This window comes from Symphalangus syndactylus, chromosome 16, assembly GCF_028878055.3.
Source record: "Symphalangus syndactylus isolate Jambi chromosome 16, NHGRI_mSymSyn1-v2.1_pri, whole genome shotgun sequence".
In the NCBI taxonomy this organism is placed as follows: domain Eukaryota; kingdom Metazoa; phylum Chordata; class Mammalia; order Primates; family Hylobatidae; genus Symphalangus; species Symphalangus syndactylus.
Genome location: NC_072438.2, coordinates 100508388 through 100531241, shown reverse-complemented (window position 1 = coordinate 100531241; position 22854 = coordinate 100508388). Strand labels below are relative to the sequence as shown.

The 22854-nt window shown below is 46.2% G+C and overlaps 1 protein-coding gene across 1 annotated transcript in view; it reads right to left on the bottom strand.

The window, feature by feature from the left end:
• The window catches only part of LOC129464979 (succinate dehydrogenase [ubiquinone] flavoprotein subunit, mitochondrial-like), a 30646-nt gene that overhangs the window by 5900 nt on the left and 1892 nt on the right, over positions 1-22854 (bottom strand). Inside the window, 12 exon segments of the mRNA XM_063619594.1 lie at positions 2242-2360; positions 6246-6312; positions 6315-6419; positions 7721-7916; positions 9396-9564; positions 12042-12166; positions 16360-16507; positions 18501-18666; positions 18986-19129; positions 20031-20192; positions 20916-20950; positions 20953-21055. Of these exon segments, the coding sequence (XP_063475664.1) occupies positions 2242-2360; positions 6246-6312; positions 6315-6419; positions 7721-7916; positions 9396-9564; positions 12042-12166; positions 16360-16507; positions 18501-18666; positions 18986-19129; positions 20031-20192; positions 20916-20950; positions 20953-21055 (1539 nt within the window).

The window sequence follows — 22854 nt, the reverse complement described above, 5'->3', positions numbered from 1 at the left end:
CTCTGGAAATTTTTTGGAAATTATACCTGTAAATAATGACATTTGTATCTATTCCTTTTCAATATTTACTGCTGAGACCAGCTGGGTCGGGGAACCCTAACCCAGCGGCACTAGAGGAATTAAAGACACACACGCAGAAATATAGCATGTGGAGTGGGAAATCAGGGGTCTCACAGCCTTCAGAGCTGAGAGCCTTGAACAGAGATTTACCCACGTATTTATTGACAGCAAGACAGTGATAAGACTTACTAAAAGCATTCTTTACAGGAAATAAAGAGACAGGCTGAAATAAAGGATGGGTCTGGCTAGTTATCTGCAGCAGGAGCATGTCCTTAAGGCACAGGCTCATGCTATTGTTTGTGGTTTAAGAACGCCTTAAGAGGTTTTCTGCTCTGGGTGGGCCAGGTGTTCCTTGCCCTCATTCCGGTAAACCCACAACCTTCTGGCGTGGGCGTCATGGCCATCACGAGCATGTCACAGTGCTGCAGAGATTTTGTTTATGGCCAGTTTTGGGGCCAGTTTATGGCCACATTTGGGGGCCTGTTTCCAACAATTTACCTCATTTCTTTTTTTGATTCTTACTATTAATATCCAAAGTCAGCAGAAAAATCCCTTCCCCAACGAAACACATTTCCACAAGCACAGGAAGCTCTGTTTGTTCAGTGCGACTCCAGCATCTCACGGAGCCTGGGATACAGCAGGCACCAAGACACACCTTGTTTGGTGAGAACACTTCTAGTATTCTCACTTCAAACTATCTCAGATTTGCCATTTCTATATCCTAAGGCGTGTTCCCATTCTCTAATGCAATGGTTCCTTCTTTCCCAGCTGGCCTCCAACCCTATAAAAGTACTGCAGGGCATCACTCAGCCTTCTGTGCCTTAGTCACGCTGTTCTTCTCACCGTTCCACAAAGCCTCCCTCAAGCCCAGCCTCACTTGAAGACTGAAGGGCACAGGCCTCTGAAAATGTCAGCAGGGAACCTGTTCTCTTGTGTCTAACACCAAATGCCTTTCAGAATAGGACTAAAGCAATGGACTTCTTTTTAGAAAATATGCAAATTCTTACAAATAGTAGACAAGAGATCTCATTCTTGGACAAGAATCCTTGTCATTAGAGGAATTCAGTTTCTTAGACTGACTATATATCAGGTTCTCCACAGCCTCCTGTGGCTAATGGCTGCCATACTGGACGGCAAACACTCAACATTCCCATCATCACAGATGGCCCTACTGGACCGACTCCCAGCAGCACAGGCTGCACAGATCACTTTCCACCCGCCGCCCACTCTCCCTCTCTTCCGAGTATATTTAGGGGCAGCAACAGGCCCAGCTTAAAGACATTTCCGAGCTGCTGGAAGCCAGGCATGATACCATGATCAATATCTGGGCCTGAGATGTAAGCACCAGGGTTGTGTTGAACTCCAGGACACCTCTAAGAGAAAGCTGCCCTGCTGGGGACTGAGCTTCTCCCGTGGTCCTGCGGCTCCCTCTCCTCCACGCTGTGACTCATCCATGACAGCCAGCGACGGTCAGGGCACAGAGGTCACGCCCAAGCACACACGAGTGAACCACAGAAGGCTGTCCTGGATGCTAAGCGGTCACTAATTCTGCCCTAGCCTGCTGACCTTCTATGTGGAAAAGAAGTACACTTCTGGTCTCTTTCACACTCTTGATACAGTGAGGAGCACATCCTACTGCTGTTTACCTCCAGATACTGGTGCAGCCTCGTATGTTTATCGCAGCACTAGTCACAATAGCAAAGTCATGGAATCAACCTAAGTGCCCATTAATGGACGACCAGATGAAGAAAATGTGGTACGTATGTACCATGAAATACTACTCAGCCATAAAAAAAGAACGCAATCATGTCTTCTACAGCCACATGGATGGAACGGGAGGTCACTATCCTAAGCGAAGTGACTCAGAAGGTCAAGTGTCACACATTCTCACTTGGAAGTGGGAGCTGAACGGTGAGTACACATGGACACACAGAGTGGACTAACAGAGACTGGGGGCTCCAAAAAGCGGGAGGGGTGGGGATGAGCAATTACCTGCTGGGTACAACATACACAACTTGGGTGACAGGTACATGAAAAGCCCAGACTCCACCACATCACAGTAAAAACATCCACACAAAACTGCACCTGCATCCCCTAAATCTATTTTAAAAAAAAACGAAACCAGTGCAGGGCCAGCTATGCAGCCAGCCTGCTCACTCCAGAGCAAGTCCAGGCTCTTACCTTCTGCATGCTGAGTCGCAGTTCCGATGTTCTTATGCTTCCATCAGCAAATCTCAATTTGTCAAGATTCATGACAGATTCTTCCCCAGCATTTGGTTTAATTGGAGGGACTTTATCTCCTAAAACAACAACAAAAAAAGGTAGAATTTAACTTCTGAAAACCGTTTTAAAAAACCAAATGGATTTAGAATGACACACAAATACGTAGCACAGCCGCTCAAGGAGCCTGGAAACTGTGTAAGTCTCCTAAGCTAACACACTGCCAGTCCACCCTACATCTGAGGCCATCTGTTGAGTTGGGGTCAATTTTAAAGAACAGACATGAAACGCAAAACTGTTGGCACACAGTAGATATCCATTAAGTGATCTTAGAGTGAATAAACTAGAAATCATCTCTAAAATTAAAAAATTAAATGTAGGCCAGGTGCAGTGGCTCATGCCTGTAATCCCAGCACTTTAGGAGGCCGAGGTAGGTGGATCACTTGAGGTCGGGAATTCAACAGCAGCCTGGCCAACATGGCAAAACCTCATTTCTACTAAAAACACAAAAATCATCTGGCATGAGAATTGCTTGAACCCGAAAGGTGGAGGCTGCAGTGAGCTGAGATTGCGCCACTGCACTCCAGCTTGGGCAACAGAGCGAGACCCTGTCTTAAAAAAAAAAAAAAAATTAAATGTATACAAATTTATATACATTAATTGTATATAAATGTCACTTCACTAAGGGGAAAAAAAGATACCTTCCAGATGGTGGTCCCAAGGGGCCAGCCACCCCACTGTCCTTCGCATTATGGGGAGGAAGGTGGCTGCTGTGTGCTTGAAAGTCACCTGCTGATTTGGACTCCTGTGTGCTCTCACCTATACTTCAAGATTTGCAATTCTTTTTTTTTTTTGAGATGTAATTTTGCTCTGTAGCCCAGGCTGGAGTGCAGTGGCACCATCTCGGCTCACTGCAACCTCCACCTCCTGGTTCAAGCAATCCTCCTGCCTCAGACTGCGGAGTAGCTGGGACTACAGGAGTATGCCACCATACCTGGCTAATTTTTGTATTTTCAGTAGAGATGGGGTTTCACCATGTTGGCCAGGCTGGTCTCGAACTCCTGACCTCAGGTGAGCCACCTGCCTCGGCCTCCCAAAGTGCTGGGATCACATGTGTGAGCCACTGCGCACGGCCCAGATTGGCAACTCCTGTGTTTCCACGATGTCTTGAAAAAAGTTTTAAAGTTTTTTTTTTTAAAATAACATTATATATATATATATTTTTCAATACGTAATACATATAGGAGGTATGAAATGCAGGAGTCAAACAGGCCCTGCCCCGCCTACCGCCTCTCCCCGGGCCCAGGCCGTGGGTCTCCTGAGGGTCTGCACCGCCTCTCCCCGGGCCCAGGCCATGGGTCTCCTGAGGGTCTGCACCGCCTCTCCCCGGGCCCAGGCCGTGGGTCTCCTGAGGGTCTGCACCGCCTCTCCCCGGGCCCAGGCTGTGGGTCTCTTGAGGGTCTGCTCAAATGCTTCCAGGCTCACTGGTGTTTCTCTTCCTTTTGATTATAATGCTTTAAAAATTGATCATTCAGTAAAATTGACTTTTTTCTTTTGGTGGACAGTTCTACAATTTATTTTTTCTTTTTTTCTGAGACAACGTCTCCTCCCTCTGTTGCCCAGGCTGGAGTGCAGTGGTGTGATCTTGGCTCACTGCAACCTCCGCCTTCCAGGCTCCAGCAATCCTCCCACCTCAGCCTCCCAAGTAGCTGTCTAGGTGTGAACCACCATGCCCAGATAATTTTTGTATTTTTGGTAGAGACGGGGTTTCACTACCTTGCCCAAGCTGGTCTCGAACTCCTGAGCTCAAGCAATCTGCCTGCCTCGGCCTCCCAAAGTGGTGGGATTATAGGTGTGAGTCACTGCACCCAGCCTCAGTTCTACCAATGTTAACACATGTATAGATGCATATAACCACTTTGGGAGGCTGAGACAGGAGGATCACTTGAGGTCAGGAGTTCAAGACCATCCTGGGCAACACAGGGAGACCCTGTCCCTACAAAATATTTTTAAAAATTAGCCAGGTGTGGTGGCATGCATCTGATCGTACCACTGCACTCCAGCCTGGACGACAGAGGGAGACTATATCTAAATATATATATATATATATATGTCTAAATATATATATATATATGTATTTTTTTTGGAGGGGGGTGGGGGAGAAGTGGTGATGCTACAAGCATTTTTTCTTTCCTTTTCATTTTTAAAAATTAAAGCTTAAAGATACAGTAAAATAAGCTCATCATTTTTAGTGTAGAGTTTTTCAAATTTTGACACACAGAGCTGTTTCTGTAAGTATCAGCACAATCAGGAAACAGCCTCTGGCAACCACCAATACCTTTTCTTCCCTAGATGTGCCTTTTCCAGAATGTCGTATCAACAGAACCACAGGTGTGCAGCCTTTTGAGTCTGACTCCACAGCATTCTGCGTGAGATGCTGCATGCATGAGCAGTTTCTCAGATGTAAAGTATAGGGTATTCTTACAAAATGCTCTTTTTTGCATTTTCAAAGAAAGAGAAGCTCAAAATTTCTACATTGCTCTGAGAGAAGTTGTATCAGTCCTCACTGCTACAAAGTGCAGGGCTATGGAGTGAGACAAGCACAACCTGTGGCGTGAGGAACGATGGACCTGAACTCCGCCTTTGCCGATGATCAGCAACGGCTTGGGATAAGACACCAGCTCTGTGTGTGCTGGCCTCCTGAGCTGTGGTCAGATCCACAGAGACAGAGTGTCTGAAGTAAGCTACCCTTTTAATACTATCTGTACCTTTCTAACTACAGATATAAAAGGGGGCATGTTTATAAGTTATGGCAGTGCTAGTTTTTATTTCACTTGAATCCATACAAAAAGCACCTGTTGTATAAAAACAGCAGAAATGATGCTAACAGTCAACACCAGAGAAAGGTAACGGGAAGAACGTGGGCCTGGGGTCCCACCATCCTTGCCACACAAACATCCACCAGTGCCTCATCCACCTCACACTGTTCTGAGCACACAAGGCTGGATAACCACTGTGAACATCTCTGAGGTGGGAGTGATGCTAACTGTCCTGTTCTTAGTGCATGTAAGACTCACACTCCCACACACGGTATTTCTTCTCCTGCACATTATTTGATGCTATCATGAAAAGAAAACCAGCAAGTGAAATCCAATCTGTCTGTAGAGGGTGGGAATCCTGTTCACTGTAAGTCAGCCCTTCTCCTCTAATAGAGGTTAGTTGTACTTTGTTTTTAGAATGGCCTAAATTATTTTTCTAAGTACCAAGAAGTTACATATTCATTCATGCCAACTATTTTCAATATTTCACTGCAAATAAGTGATTTTTATCAGGCAAGTAATACATAACGAATTTCCCCTAAAAATAACAACTTCCTAATAGTGCTTTTTCTAAGCAGAACATAATGACTGCAAAATAATTAAAAAAAAAAAAATGTAACCACAAAAATGTCACTTTAACTGTTAAGATCCCCAACCAGCCTCTATCTAGTCTCAACATTACCACCATATAATCTCTGGATTTCTCAGTTTAATCACTTCTAGGGGAAAAAACCCAGGCTACCTCTGTATGATCACTAAGCAAATTTCCAGTAACAAATTAAGGCTTTGTAACCGGCTGGGTGCAGTGGCTCATGCCTGTAATCCCGATACTTTGGGAAGCTGCGGCAGAAGGACTGTTTGAATCTAGGAGTTCAAGACCAGCCTGGGCAATACTGTGAGACCCTGTCTCTACAAAAAAAAATTTTTTTAAATTAGCCAGGTGTGGTGGTGCACATCTGTTGTCCCAGCTACTTGGGACTCTGAAGGTTGAGGTGTTGAGGACTGCTTGAGCCCGGGAGGTTGAGGCTGCCAGGACTGTGCCACTGCCCTCCAGCCTGGGCTGACCCTTGTCTCAAAAAAAAGAAAAAAGACTTTGTAACTTCCAGCACCTTCTCAAATAGTCTGGCTCCTGAAGAAAACACTTACCAGGCCTGCATGACTCTTCGATGCTCAAGGCACATGCCTGACCAAAGACAACCAGGTCCAACATTGCAAGTTTGCCCCGAGCAGGTTGGCACCATGTACCAAGGCACAGGCGGCATCCCCACAGGTGTACAGGCCAGGCACAATCCGATCCTGGCCATTCATGTGCCTCAGGACCTGGGGAAAGGAAGATTCCAGGTGAAATGTCAAGGTGCCCATACCTCCACCAGCCCACCTCCCCCAACAGGGTGTCTGTGCTGCAGATCAGAGAAAGAGAGGGAAGTAGGCCAGGCATGGTGGCTCACACCTGTAATCCCAGCACTTTGGGAGGCTGAGGCGGGAAGATCACCTCAGATCAGGGGTTCAAGACCTGTCTGGCTAACATGGTGAAACCCCGTCTCAACTAAAAATACAAAATTTAGCCAGGCATAATGGCAGGTGCCTGTAATCCCAGCTACTCGGGAGGCTGAGGCAGAAGAATCGCTTGAACGTGGGAGGCAGAGGTTGCAGTGAGCCGAGATTGCGCCATTGCACTCCAGCCTAAGCGACAGAGTGAGTCTCCCATCCCCAAGAAAAAAAGAGAAGGAAGTAAAGACCGTATCTAAGAGGGAAGTAAGGACCACAGCTACTCTTCTTTAGAAGGAAACTTCCGAATGTATCCCCCAGTTTCCCTTCTGCCCCTGAGCACCTGCTGTTACAAGCAGGTCAGAGGGCCTCCAATGTCAGCATCTGCGACTGTCCCCCGTGTCCCATGTTCCCGAGGCCCTCCCCACCTGTGCTCCGGCTCACACCCGGAAGCACGGCAGGTGGAGGAAAATCAGCAGGGGACACTGACGTTCCAGACTCTTCTACCCCGTTCACCTCTTCATCTACACAGGGAAACTAACAGCTCCCACCCACCTCGCCCAACAAGGAGCCTAAGTGACTGACAAGCTCTGTGTGAACCGCAAACTACTCAAAGGAATGAATTACAAAGATCCCTCGATGTACAAGATCATTAGAAATAGGAATTACAAAGATCCCTCGATGTACAAGATCATTAGAAATAGGAATTATAAAGATCCCTCGATGTACAAGATCATTAGAAATAGGAATTATAAAGATCCCTCGATGTACAAGATCATTAGAAATAGGAATTACAAAGATCCCTCGATGTACAAGATCATTAGAAATAGGAATTACAAAGATCCCTCGATGTAGAAGATCATTAGAAATAACACAAGATCATATAGGAAAGTAATTATAAAATGGAAAAAGCTGCAAAGGATGTATCTATGACAGTTTACTAAGGAGGAATAAATTACTAAGCCCCGCTCCATCCTCCAGTGATAGAAATTTAAAGTGCGACCTAGAAAACAACACAGTACTTTCTTGAAGGAAACATCTGTCTCTTCCTCTAAGATCTAGAGACAACTGCGAGGTGGACCCCGATGTCCCAGCCTTCTTTCCAGCTGTGGGGGAGGAGCCAGCACCATCACCTGCCCCTTGTAGTTGGTGGGAATGCCGCCCATGTTATAATGCACAGTGGGGAGGACAGGGATCGGCTCCTTCGTGACGTCCACGCCAGCGAAGATCATGGCTGTCTCTGAAATGCCGGGCAGGTGCATGGCCAGCTGCTCTGGAGGGAGGTGATGCAGCTGCAGGTAGACGTGATCTTTCTCAGGGCCACAGCCTCTGGTAAGACAGAACACCATCACATAAGGCAGAGAACGGCAACGGCAGGAGACCTGAGAATACGTCATCTTGGAAGCATGTGAGTTTCAACATGTTTTGATACTGAGGAAAATTTCCCCTCATGTATGGTCACCCTCTCATCGAATCTTTTCTAAGCATCTTCTGTGTGCCAGGGACAATCCTAGGTGCTGGGACACAGCTGAGAACCAGAACAAAAACTCTGCCCTCACTGAACTGACACTCGTCTCAGGGATCACAGCCTGCTGCGGCTGTCCTTGGTAAGAGCATTAGAAAGGCCTCTATGCCAAATACAGTCGCCCCTGCGTATCCGTGGCAGGTTCGGTCCAGGACCCCCACGGATACCAAAATCCGTGGATGCTCAAGTCGCTAATATAAAATGGGAGAGTATTTGCATATAACCTATGCACATCCTCCTCTATACTTTAAATCATCCTCATTTAAAGTTTTACATTTAAGTTTTACAGCAACTCCAGGATTACTCATAGTACCCAGTACAATGTAAATGCTACGTAAATAGTTGTTACACTGTGTTGTTTACGGAACAATGACAAGGAAAAACAGTGCATAGTTGTAAGGAAGCAAATTTATTTTCAATACATGGTTGAAGCCACACATGTGGAACCAATGGGTATGGAGGGCCATCATATTCCAAAAAACCATTTGACTTCTCTGTTTCTTTTTTTTTTTCTTGAGATGGAGTCTCGCTGTCACCCAGGCTGGAGTGCGGTGGTGCTATCTTGGCTCACTGCAAGCTTTGCCTCGCAGGTTCACGCTATTCTCCTGCCTCAGCCTCCCTAGTAGCTGGGACTACAGGCGCCTGCCACCATGCCCGGCTAATTTTTTGTATTTTTACTAGAGACGGGGTTTCACCGTGTTAGTCAGGATGGTCTTGATCTCCTGACCTCCTGATCCGCCCGCCTCGGCCTCCCAAAGTGCTGAGATTACAGGCATGAGCCACCGTGCCTGGCCTGACTTCTCTGTTTTTTTAAATATAAAAATGTAAAACCTCTAAAGGCCATACCCGCAGATATTTAGCAAGTGTCATTACATTAAAGAACAGGGTCAGGCAATGAAAGAGCTGCAAATTGTTTTACTGAAAGCCAAATAACCCACACACTTTGAAAGCTGCCGAAAAACCTCTGTGGGTATCAGACACGACACCCAAGGCCCACATGCCGACTTCCGGTTGGGTGTGTCTCTCTCTCCCATACTCCGTCACATACTCACACACACTAAGAGAAACTGTTCCACAGATGTGAGAAAGAAACTGGCTAAAATTTTCAAAATGTAGGTCTTTAGGAAGATATGACAGACTAACAGACGCCTGCCAGCAGCTGACAGAGGTGGCTGTGCACGTGTGCCTGCACCTGAAGGTGAGGGCGAGCGGTGCTGAAACTCACAGAAGCAACCCCGGCCCGTGTGCCCGCTCAGACAGCGATGGTGGTAAATCACACGCACCTTCCTTCACGGATCTCCAGAGTCATCGACCGACACACCACATCTCTAGATGCCACGTCCGTTGCGACGGGGCCGTATTGCTCCATAAACCTTTTGCCTTGACTGTTAATGAGAATCCCTCCCTCTCCATGACATCCTTCCGTAATGAGACAACCAGCACCGTATATGCCTGCAAAAAACCACAAACATTTATAAAGACCTAAAGATTGCTAGGTCTCTATTTCAAATGCATTATTTTTTTCAAGATATTTTTTGGGGGAGAGAGGAAAAAGATATGCAGAAGGCATTATATGCAAAACTGAATAGAAAGAACAGTTAAGATACAGTAGAAAGTCTGGATAACAAAAAGCACGGACAAGGCTGACAGCTGCAGCAGAGGCTGGGGCAGAGCGGCGTCCCCAGAGAGGAGAAAGGCCGGCCCACAGACCTCTGGCCAATACTGTGATTACAGCCCGGTGTACGTTGGATGTCTCAAATTTTGTTTTAATTTTTGAACATTCTTTTGCTCTATGATACTGTGGTGACTAGTTAAGAATACTAGCTTGGAGAATTCATATCTAAATTACCCAAACAGTGGCAAGGAGAGTAATTATGATTATTTTAGTTAATATTTACACTGCACTTGCTATGGGCAGTTCTAGCTGCTTTCCCCATATTAACTCGTTTAAGTCTTACAACTCTGGGTAGTACGACCCCCTTTCTCAGTGACAAGCAAATTAACGCTTGGTAACATCCAGTCATGCAGCTGAGGACAGAGCTCAAACCCAAACCTGGGCAGTCCGGCGGCCTGTGCTCCAAACAGCGGCTCTGTGACTCCTCGGTGCGATGAGAAACAGGGCGTGCCAAGCTCTCGAATTTTAACAAAGGACATAAAAAACCCTAAACTAAATGTATGTCAAAAGCTACAATTTTTATTAGTATACAAAAAGGGCAATCTTGCTTTTAAAAGAAGAATGTGATTCTTGCATCTCACCTGCCTTTTGATTTTCTAAGTTTCAATGCTCTTTTTTCTGTGGATTACTTCTCACGTATTGAAGACAAAGCATGAGAAGTGGAGCTCTAAGCAAATTACAGATGGAATTCAGGGCTCAGTGACATTTTATTGATTAAAAACAGCAATAAAAAATACAACAGGCTGGGTGCAGTGGCTCATGGCTATAATCCCAGCACTCTGAGGGGCCGAGGCAGGAGGATCGCCTAAGCCCTGGAGTTTGAGACCAGCCTGGGGAAAATGGTGACACCCTGTCTCTACCAAAACCAAAAAAACCCTCAAAAATTAGCTGGGCATGGTAACGTGGCTGTAGTCCCAGCTGTTTGGGAGGCTGAGGTGGAAGGATCGTTTGAGCCTGGGAGACAAAGGCTGCAGTGAGCCAAGACTGCTCCACCGCACTCCAGCCTGGGCAACAGAGCAAGACCCCGTCTCTAAACAAATTAAAAAAAAAAAACCTACAACAAATTCATTTCTTATTTTCATCCCTTCCAGGGATCAGAAAGCTGACACTGACTAAGAGAAGACACAGGCCTGGTTCTTTAGCACCACTCCAGGGGTCTCCGTCGTCCAAGGTCAGAAAAGCAACCCAGAGAAGTCCAGGACGAGTCACCTCGAACAAGAGGCAGATGTGTGTGTGTCTCTCTCTGACTCATTCGAAGAACCTCCCCCAAACTCAAGACTTCAACTGTCATTTCTGTGTTAATGTCTCCAAATTGCACATTCGTAACCTCAACCATCAGACGTCCCCAAGACGAGTTCACCTTCCCCACGACAAGCTCCCTCAGTGGTCATGTGGGCTGAGCCCAACGCCCAGCGTCACATAGGGTTCTGTCACGGCTGTGTCCTAACTTCACATCCCATTATCGCAGAAGCTCCATGTTTTCCTACAAAGCTGAATCTGCCTGTGCTGCTTCTCGCTTCCACGGCATTCTCCCAGCTCTCGGAATGCTCACTCAGTAAATCCCGATGGAGACCCTGCCATGTGCTGGGCATGGAGCACCCCAGTTAACGAGAAGACCTGCCTGCCCGAGGAGCTGACGACCTCGCTGAGAAGAGGGACACTGAAAAATCCCTGCTTTACTTTTTTTTAATTTTGAGACGGAGTCTTACTCTGTGGCCCAGGCTGGAGTGCAGTGGCGTGATCTCGGCTCACTGCAACCTCTGCCTCCCAGGTTCAAGCATTCCTCCCGCATCAGCCTCCCAAGTAGCTGGGATTACAGGTACATGCCACCACAACCAGCTGATTTTTGTATTTTTAGTAGAGATGAGGTTTCAGCATGTTGGTCAGGCTGGTCTAGAACTCCTGACCTCAGGTGATCCGCCCGCCTTGGCCTCCTAAAGTGCTGGGATTACAGGCGTGAGCCACCGCGCCCGGCCTCAATCCCTGCTTTACTGCTGGCTTTAAGTATCAACAAGGCAGGGTTTGTGGCTCTTGAGAAATGCATAAGACGGTGGCCCAAACTGCCTTAGGGGAAGGGGAGTGTGGGAAAAGTCTCCTTAAGGAAATGACATTGAATTTAGGACCTGAGAGCTGAGGAAGCCAATCTTCGAAACCATGTTATTACATGAAACTATGGAAAAGCAATGAGTAGGCACCACACGCTTACGAGACACACACGAGCCGAACTCCTGCCGGGCAAGGCGTCCTGCCCTACCTGTGGGGTGGAACTGAACAAACTCTAGGTCCTGGCAAGGAAGTCCCGCCCTGGTGATCATGGCCGTGCCGTCGCCGGTGCTGGTGTGGGCAGATGTGCAGCTGAAGTAGGTGCGCCCGTAGCCTCTGGAAACAACAGACAGCAGTGGCTGCACACAGCAGCCCACGTCCGGACCTCCTGTCTGGTGAGATCACAGAATGGACACGGCAGCCCCCGGCACCGTCTTCTCAGTGCTGTGTGCACACAAGCCCCTACTCACGCACACCCCACACACATCGCTGGGGGCCACGCCAGTGGTGCTGCTACCTGTGCAGGTAGGATAGAAGCCTAGGATCAGCGAAAGGACTTCCATTTGTATTTTATTTATTTATTTTGAGATAGGATCTAACTCTGTCGCCCAGGCTGGAGTACGGTGGCACGATCTCGGCTCACAGCAACCTCTGGCTCCCAGGTTCAAGTGATTCTTCCGCCTCAGCCACCCAAGTGGCTGGGATTACAGTGTGCACCACCAGGCCCAGTTAATTTTTGTATTTTTAGTAGAGATGGGGTTTCGCCATGTTGGCCAGGCTGGTCTCGAACTCCTGACCTCAATTGATCCTCCCACTTCGGCCTCCCAAAGTGCTGGGATTACAGGCATGACCAACTGCGCACCTGGCCCTATTTGTATTTTAGCTTTGTGCTGTTCAAAAGGTTTCCCCAATAAGCATATACTACTTTTATAATGAAAATTTTAAAATTTTTATAGATTTTTTTTCCTCCAGATTTACTGAGGTATGATTGATGAATTAAAAAAACCAACTGTATATATTTAAGGTGTACAACGTGATGATTTGGTATATTTTGTGAACTGATGACACAATCAAGTTAATACACATCTATCACCTCATACGATTATCCTTTTTTTGGAGATAGACGCCTAAGGTCTACTCTCTTCGCAAATTTCAAGTTATAATATTAACGATAGCCATCGTGCTGTATAATATTAACTCTAGCCACCATGCTGTATAATGTTAACTCCGGCCACCATGCTGTATAATGTTAACTCTGGCCACCATGCTGTATAATGTTAACTCTAGCCACCATGCTGTATAATGTTAACTCTAGCCACTATGCTGTATATTAACTCTGGTCACCATGCTATATAATATTAACTCTAGCCACCATGCTGTATATTAACTCTAGCCACCATGCTGTATATTAACTCTGGCCACCATGCTGTATAATATTAACTCTAGCCACCATGCTGTATGATATTAACTCTGGCCACCATGCTGTATGATATTAACTCTAGCCACCATGCTGTATAATATTAACTCTAGCCACCATGCTGTATGATATTAACTCTAGCCACCATGCTGTATGATATTAACTCTAGCCACCATGCTGTATGATATTAACTCTAGCCACCACGCTGTATGATGTTAACTCTAGCCACCACGCTGTATGATGTTAACTCTAGCCACCACGCTGTATGATGTTAACTCTAGCCACCACGCTGTATGATGTTAACTCTAGCCACCACGCTGTATAATATTAACTCTAGCCACCATGCTGTATGATGTTAACTCTAGCCACCATGCTGTATGATGTTAACTCTAGCCACCATGCTGTATGATGTTAACTCTGGCCACCATGCTGTATGATGTTAACTCTGGCCACCATGCTGTATGATGTTAACTCTGGCCACCATGCTGTATGATGTTAACTCTGGCCACCATGCTGTATGATGTTAACTCTGGCCACCATGCTGTATGATGTTAACTCTGGCCACCATGCTGTATGATGTTAACTCTGGCCACCATGCTGTATGATGTTAACTCTGGCCACCATGCTGTATGATGTTAACTCTGGCCACCATGCTGTATGATGTTAACTCTGGCCACCATGCTGTATGATGTTAACTCTGGCCACCATGCTGTATGATGTTAACTCTGGCCACCATGCTGTATGATGTTAACTCTGGCTACCATGCTGTATGATGTTAACTCTGGCCACCATGCTGTATGATATTAACTCTAGCCACCATGCTGTATAATGTTAACTCTAGCCACCATGCTGTATAATGTTAACTCTGGCCACCATGCTGTATAATATTAACTCTAGCTACCATGCTGTATAATGTTAACTCTGGCCACCATGCTGTATGATGTTAACTCTAGCCACCATGCTGTATAATATTAACTCTAGCTACCATGCTGTATGATGTTAACTCTGGCCACCATGCTGTATAATATTAACTCTAGCTACCATGCTGTATGATGTTAACTCTGGCCACCATGCTGTATAATATTAACTCTAGCCACCATGCTGTATAATATTAACTCTAGCTACCATGCTGTATAATGTTAACTCTGGCCACCATGCTGTATAATATTAACTCTAGCCACCATGCTGTATAATGTTAACTCTAGCCACCATGCTGTATAATATTAACTCTAGCTACCATGCTGTATGATGTTAACTCTGGCCACCATGCTGTATAATGTTAACTCTGGCCACCATGCTGTATAATATTAACTCTGGCCACCATGCTGTATGATGTTAACTCTGGCCACCATGCTGTATGATGTTAACTCTGGCCACCATGCTGTATAATATTAACTCTGGCCACCATGCTGTATGATGTTAACTCTGGCCACCATGCTGTATAATATTAACTCTAGCCACCATGCGGTACGATGTTAACTCTGGCTACCATGCTGTATAATATTAACTCTAGCCACCATGCTGTATAATGTTAACTCTGGCCACCATGCTGTATAATATTAACTCTGGCCACCATGCTGTATGATGTTAACTCTGGCCACCATGCTGTATAATATTAACTCTAGCCACCATGCGGTACGATGTTAACTCTGGCTACCATGCTGTATAATATTAACTCTAGCCACCATGCTGTATAATGTTAACTCTGGCCACCATGCTGTATAATATTAACTCTAGCCACCATGCTGTATAATATTAACTATAGTCACCGTGTTGTATATTAGACCTTCAGAACTTTACCTTGTAACAGGAAGTTACACTTTTAATCAGCATCGCCACAGTCTGCATTCCCCCAGCCCCTGGCAACCACTGTCCTACTCTGTTTCTATGAGTTGTGACTGTTTTAGATCCACATGTGAGTGACAGGCAGTATCTGTCTTTCTGTGTCTGGCCCATTTCACTTAACATACTGACTTTGGGTTCATCCACGTTGTCTCACGTGACAGGATTTGCTTGGTTTTCATAGCTGAATAGTATTCAGTTGTGTATACACACCAATTGTCATTAAACACCAACACATATTTAGGTTGTTTCCATATCTCGGGTATTGTGAATAACGCTGCAATGAACATGGGCGTCCAGGTGTCTCTTTGAGCTTCTGACTTCATGCCCTTTGGATGTACACCCAGAAATGGGGTTGCTGGAGCACATGGTAGTCCTGTGAATTTTGAGGAACCTCCAGAGTTTTCCGTAATAGTTGTATTAATTTACATTCCCACCAACAGCACACAGGGTTCCCTTTTCCCCACATCCTCACCAACACTTGCTCTCTTTGTCCTCTTGGTAACAGCCATTCTAACTGCAGCGAGATGAGATGATCCTCACTGGGGTTTTAATTTGCATTTCTCTGGTGCTCAGTGATGTTGAGCATTTTTTCATACATCAGTTGGCCATTTGTACGTCTCCTCTGGAAAAATACCTATTCAAGTCCTTTGCCCACTTTTAGTAGGGTTGTTTTTTAGTAGGGCTTAGTACGTTGTTTTTAGGAGGGTTTTTTTTTTTGTTTTTTGCTATTTTAGATACTAAGATATTCTTAGATATGTGGTTTGGAAATTATTTTTTCCCAACCCGTAGTTTTGCTGATTTTTTCCTTGGCTGTACTGACACTTTTTAACTTTTAAAATGGTTAAAGTAACTGACAGTGTATAAAATTAAAGTTACTTATTTTCATTATGTGAAGAAGGACTTATCCATCCCAGGAATCAGTATCAACACGGTACCCACTAAAGCAAGAAAGATTTTGCCAGAAAACCCCATGTGACTCTTCGGACCACAGTTTCCTCATCTAAAATCGGGAGAGGTAAGCTGTGAACCTGATGGCAGCCACTACCGTCTACTGAGGGCCATGCTTTCTCACCCCGAGGCAGCTGCTGCTGTCCTCACCCTTTACAGGTGAGGAACCACGGCTGGGAAAGGCCACCACCCTCACACGGTTATATCAAGGCCTGTGTCTGAAGCGTTATTCTACAATGCCCCGATTTTCATTAAAATAAACTCTAAATGAAATTTATTCATTTTTGTAAATGAAATAAAGTAGAAATTAGATTCCTACCCTGTGGCAACAACAGTGTTCTTTGCTCTTATGCGATGGATGGACCCGTCCTCTATGCACAGTGCGATGACACCACGGCACTCCCCGTTCTCCATCAGGAGATCCAAGGCAAAATACTCCACAAAATAGCTGGTATCATATCGGAGACAAAAAGAAAGGAAAAAAAAGGGCAACCTTTAAAGCCAACCTTTAACGTTTTAAGGTGATATTTGCTCATGTGAATAGGTGAAAGAACTTGATCCAAATGGACCAGGTAAGTCCAAGGAGATCAGCAACAGTGTCAACGACACTGTCAGAGCCCGAGAGGGCATTCCACGCCAAGAAGTACAAACAAGGCAGGTGTGCTGGAGAACGCAGCAGCAACAGCTCCTATTTTGGTGACACATTTCTTATTTCTATGCAACCCGAAAAGGCACTCCACACTGTCTGGTGGCCGCATGCAGCTCTGCTGTTTGGTGCCAGAGTGAGGTCCACAGACCATGCGGTCACAGCCCAGATGGGAGGTGCTGGCAACATATAACCACTTAATTAATTAATCAAACATTCAGTTCTTCAGCTACACCAGCCACATTAGCAACAGCTACATGTGGCTGGCAGCTACCAAAGCAGACGGTTGCAGACGAGCAGATTCCAGCACCGCAGAAAGGTAGGTACTGGACAGCACTGCCCACCTGGACCTGCCGTTCCCTCAGCCAGTGCAAGTCGCTCTCGTAAGCCTGGGCCAGCTCCCCACATGACAGCTCCTGCTCCGGACGGAGCTGCCCACCTGGACCTGCCGTTCCCTCAGCCAGTGCAAGCTGCTCTCGTAGGCCTGGGCCAGCTCCCCACATGACAGCTCCTGCTCTGGACGGAGCTGCCCACCTGGACCTGCTGTTCCCTCAGCCAGTGCAAGCTGCTCTCGTAGGCCTGGGCCAGCTCCCCACATGACAGCTCCTGCTCCGGACGGAGCCGGTGTCTCCTCCCACCACACACTTGTCGATACACTCAGCCAGAGAAGTCACTGGTGTCCTAACAACTTGCAAATTAATGATCCGTCCCCATTCATCAGAAAACAACGAAGTTCAGAATATTGATTACTCTGAATCAATACTGTTCAGAATATTATTTGGTCATGCCAAAGTTGACCCTGATTACCCAGTAACTATTGTCACCTCAAGTCTTGGTCCAGTGATTACAGTTAATATTAAAATAATCCATGGCTGGATGTGGTGGCTCACGCCTGCAATCCCAGCACTTTGGGAGGCCGAGGCGGGTGGACTGCCTAAGCTCAGAAGTTCAGGACCAGCCTGGGCAACATGGGAAACCCTGTCTCTACTAAAATACAGAAAATTAGCCAGGCGTGGCGGCGTGCACCTGCAGTCCCAGCTATTCAGGAGGCTGAGGCAGGAGAATTGCTTGAACCCTGGAGGTGGAAGTTGCAGTGAGCAGAGATGGCGCCATTGCACTCCAGCCTGGGCGACACAGTGAGACTCCGTCTCAAAAACAAAGCAAAACAAAACAAAACGAAAAAACCAATCCATTCAGGAACTCAGAGGCAGTAAAAAAGCCTTAAAATGCTTGTTCTTTTTCTTTTTTTTTGAGACAGGTCTCCTGTTGCCCAGGCTGGAGTGCAGTGGTATGAACATGGCTCACTGTCTCAAGTGATCCTCCTGCCTCAGCCTCCAGAGTAACTGGGATTACAAGCATGTACCACCATGCCCAGCTAATTTTTAAACTCTTTGTAGAGACAGGGTCTTGCTGTGTGGTCCAGGCTGGTCTCAAACTTCCAGGCTCAAGTGATCCTCCTGCCTTGGCCTCCTAAAGTGCTGGGATTACAGACGTGGGCCACTGTGCCTGGCCTGCTTGCTCTGTTCTTATATGTTGAGTATCTCATATCCCAAGTTAAAACCTGGTATATAAGATTATCAACTCAACTTTCCAAAATAGATACAAGAAATCACACATTGCCTTAGGGGCAGCTCCTCAAGGCACGTGTCTGGTCCTGTCACATCAACAGTCGCTGCATGTGTCCCACACCGCTGTTCTCTGTTGCTTTTTACGTAATCTCTGGCTGACTCACTGGGCACGCTAACCCATTCTCCGCTGTCACCATAAGCCCCAGAACTACATGTCCTGTCTCAGGTGGACCGGGGGCGGCCTTACCCTTCCATATAAGGTGTGCAATGGTGAGTGGCCGGTGCAATCAGCCACACAGCAGCACCGATGGGCCTGCCCACCCTTTCCAAACTTGAAGCTCTGTCCACCAAATGCACGATGATAAATCTTCCCATCTTCAGTTCTGCTAAATGGCGTGCCATAATTTTCTAGCTGGGAAAGACAAAAACAAACAAAAACCTTATTACCTTAAAGGAGTCAAGATATTCATAGCTAATCTACACTAAACAACTTTAACACAAATCTGCAAACCCAAAGTAACCTATTCTGTGAAAATGTCAACACTTCATCAAAGAGAAGTTTTCTTGTTACATGTAATGCATAGTTCATGACAGAAAAAGACTCCTCTTGGGAGCTTTGCTCATCACCATTCTTTCGGCAGCCCCATCCGCCTCAATTGCTTACATTTTTTCCAGAACTCTTTTGTACTAGGAACAGACCACGAGAGCACCCAGAGCCTCCCGCCCATCACCTCGACCACAGCGGCAGGGGCCTGCTCTGTCATGTAGTGGATGGCATCCTGGTCCCCCAGCCAGTCGGAGCCCTTCACGGTGTCGTAGAAATGCCACCTCCAGTTGTCCTCCTCCATGTTCCCCAGAGCAGCATTGATTCCTCCCTGGAAACACCAACCACTCCTTACAAGCCACAAACAGGAGCCCCAACTTTGTCTTCCAGGCCCAAATCCATCCACTGGGGGATTCAGAGAAAGCCAACTACTCACGCGGTGACTCCCAGCGAGGGCTGACCTCAGCAGAGGAGCAGGGAGGCCTGACAGATTCCAGATCACAACCCCTCTCCGACTCGCCCAGTGATTCCATCCCTTAGCCTCAGTCTCCTCATCTGTGTGGTGGAGACAGAGGGAACTGCAGGAAGGGCTGACTGGAGCAGTGAGGGAAAGGCTACCTGTAATATGCTTATTACCTAACATATCTGGCACAGAAAAGGTACTCAACAAATCTTTCCAGATAATTTTATTAACAAATCTTCCCAAAGGCATTTACGGGCATGTGTTAAAGACCAGAAGTGCTTCCTGCCAAGTAATAAACTCCACACTCAGAGTCGCACTCTCCTGTACCCCTGCTTCCTTTGGCTGTATGTGCCCACCACCGTCTTACCCCTCAGAGAGTCCCAGAAGACAGCAGCACAGGGACAAATGAAACCCTTGCCCTTTTCTTCCCCAACCTAAATTCTGATTCCTCTTCTTTGGATGATCTCCTTTTCTTAAGGTGTTGGGGTGGTGGGGGTGGGTGGGAAGGGTAGTAGGCGAGATGGTCACAGAAAACCCAAGTGTGACTGGAGTCCCAATTAAGAGTGACAACAAGGCTCCCGCCCTTCAAAGTCCCCAGGGAAGAGGCTCCAGGGAGAGACCCCTGAGAGGGTGAGCTGAGTGAGCAAGGCACAGCAAGAGGCCATGTGGCTGGAGCACGGGGAGGAGGCAGGAGCCTCCCCAGGTAGAAAGTGCGAGGCTGCTCAGGACCTGCACGGAGTGGGAGCACGGGGGGGCCCCTTTCTCTTACCTGTGCCGCAACAGTGTGTGACCTGGTAGGAAACAGCTTTGTAACACACGCTGTATTAAACCCTGCCTCAGAAAGGCCAAATGCGGCTCGCAAGCCTGCCCCTCCAGCGCCTACCACCACTGCGTCAAATTCATGATCCACTACTGGATACTGAGCAGAAATCTGGAAAAGAAAAATTCACCTGTCAATCACATGTTCCACTATGCCAAACATGAAGACTCTTGTGACAGTGAAAGAGCCTGACAAAGATAAAAGGGGCAACTGCTGGGCACACAGGGACTCCATCCTGTCCTGGGGCTGAGCCCTGAATAGTGCGGGGAGAGGTGGGCACATTCGCACCTGGAGAAGGGACTGACAATCAGATTCTATGAATGGTAGAGGGTCTATCCCACGGGATCAGAGTGAGGACCACGACTCTACTTCAGGGCCGTGCCTATGCTTATGCCTGAGAAGGTGCCAAGGAGTATTCAGTCGCTATTGTGAGCTTATGAGAAAAGAACTTCTCAGCAAGTTTCAGTTTTCCAACAGAGAGAGAACAGGCACACTCAATACCAAGGAACCCATACCAGAAGGGCCCCACGGTCCTATTTTCAGTAGGATTTTATCATCTATCACAGCAGATACTGTTCATTTTATTCCTTTACTTGACCTAAATTTAAATCTAGTTTATAGATACATAAGAGATACAAGTAAAAATGTTAACATCTATGTTTATTTTTGTACTTGCAAATAAGTATTATTACACTGAAAATAATTTCAGCATGCACTGGATACCTATGAGAAATTTTTCTCTTATGTCTATGACTCATGAAAACAAACTGGTATAGATCCTTACCCCCTAAGCCAAAAAAACCATTTATAATGGAACAAAAAGCATGAACTTACGGAATCTGAAACTTTAGCAGATGCCCTCTTGTTCCTTCAACAGTGAAGTGAAAACCTCGGGTTTCTGTTTGCAACACTGTTGGCCACTGGAGACACAGAAGACACAGATCCAGAGGGTTAGTGTCCTGAAGGAACAAATGCTGTGGGAGACAGTAATTCAGATTTCCCCTTGCAAACTGTTCACTTTTTTATGTACCCAGGTGCTCCTGTGCATCCAGAGAGCTCAGCTGGGACCCTCTACTTAACCCTGAAGGGCAGCCCAAGGGGCAATGAAGGACTGAGCCCCCAGGTCCTCCTTTCCACCCTGACTTGGCACTCCTTAGAAAACCAGGATGAAGCTTGTTTCCAAACAGGATACTCACTGACTCAGATACGAAATGAAAAAGGCACACTTCCTCTGTAAAGTCTTAATTTATGCTACTTATGGAGAAGGGGAAAGACATCTATATCGTATTACTGTATGTGGTATTTTGCAAATAATGAAGCATTTTAACTGGCTCCATCAGAGCCCTTTCCACATTACAGTTCCAATCGTCCGTGAGGGCTTGCGGTCAGTTCAAAAGGCACTGGACAGTGAATCAGGAGATCTGTATCCTGGAACAGTAAAAGCTGACAGCCCAGAGGGAAGAGGTGTCATCCCTTCATCACACAGGAGGATGTCGGATGCACACTCTCCCCTGCCTGGCTGCTCCTGGCTTTTTCCTGACCAACATCTACAACTTGACATATCTCGCTGCTTAAATTTTCCATCTTAGAAACCTTTACTCGAGAAAACTGGTTTTAGTGTTTAGTTTTTAGTGGTTCTGTGTGAGAGAGGTGACACTGTCCCATATGCTAAGGTTGGCCAGCCATTTAGGGGATACGTTTTCCATTCTGCTGGCGGCATTTTAGATGACTGAATAGTCTCAGAAATATCATAAAGAATAGTTTTAGCGGCAGGGTGCGGTGGCTCATGCTTGTAATCCCAGCATTTTGGGAGGCCAAGGTGGGCGGATCACCTGAAGTCAGGAGTTCGAGACCAGTCTGGCCAACATGGCGAAATCCCCTCTCTACTAAAAATTAGCTGGGCGTGGTGGCGGGCACCTGTAATCCCAGCTACTTGGAAAGCTGAGGCAGGAGAATCGCTTGAACCCAGGAGGCAGAGGTTGCAGTGAGCCTAGACTGCACCACTGTACTCCGGCCTGGGCGACAGAGCGAGACAATGTCTCCAAAAAACAAAAGAAAAGAAAAAAAAAGCTTCAGGAAATAATACACTCAGCAATCAGAAGAGGGGATGTGAGGGATGTCTTCAAGTATTTAGAAATACTTGCAATTCAGAAATTACTTATTATGTGGGATAAAAAATTATTCTTCATTTCTCCAATTTCTAGTCTCTGTTTTTATTGACATAAGCTAATTTCGTTTTTTCTTTTTTCAGAAAATGAATGAGAAAGAATGAATATTCTTCTACCTTAGTATAATCTTTTACATGGTAAAATCATATTTTAAGAAAGAAGTCTTTGAAATAATTTTAATACAAACGTTCTTGAAAATTTTGTAAAGTGCCCTATTAACATAGGTAATAGCACCAATAAGAACAGTACATTATACATTATACCAAATGTAAGTAGAAACAGGGAAATCACTCAGTGTTTATTTGTTCTTTCTAGGATGTCGATGTGGAATACCCACTGCCCACCCCCCACCACACACACACAGAGCTGGCTTAAAAGGGGCAGCTACTATAACACAATCTTGAACAAATTATCACGCCATCCCCCTGGGGAAAAGGACACTAACCCTCTGCATCTAAATCTAATCTGGGGCAGATTTTTGAATTTGGAAAGCCCAACTTTAAGCCAATGTCAGTCTTTAGATAAAACTCAAAACTAGTTTTGACAAAAAACTAGTCTTTTGTGCCAATTATTAATTTTTTTAGGAGAAACTATCAAACATTTCC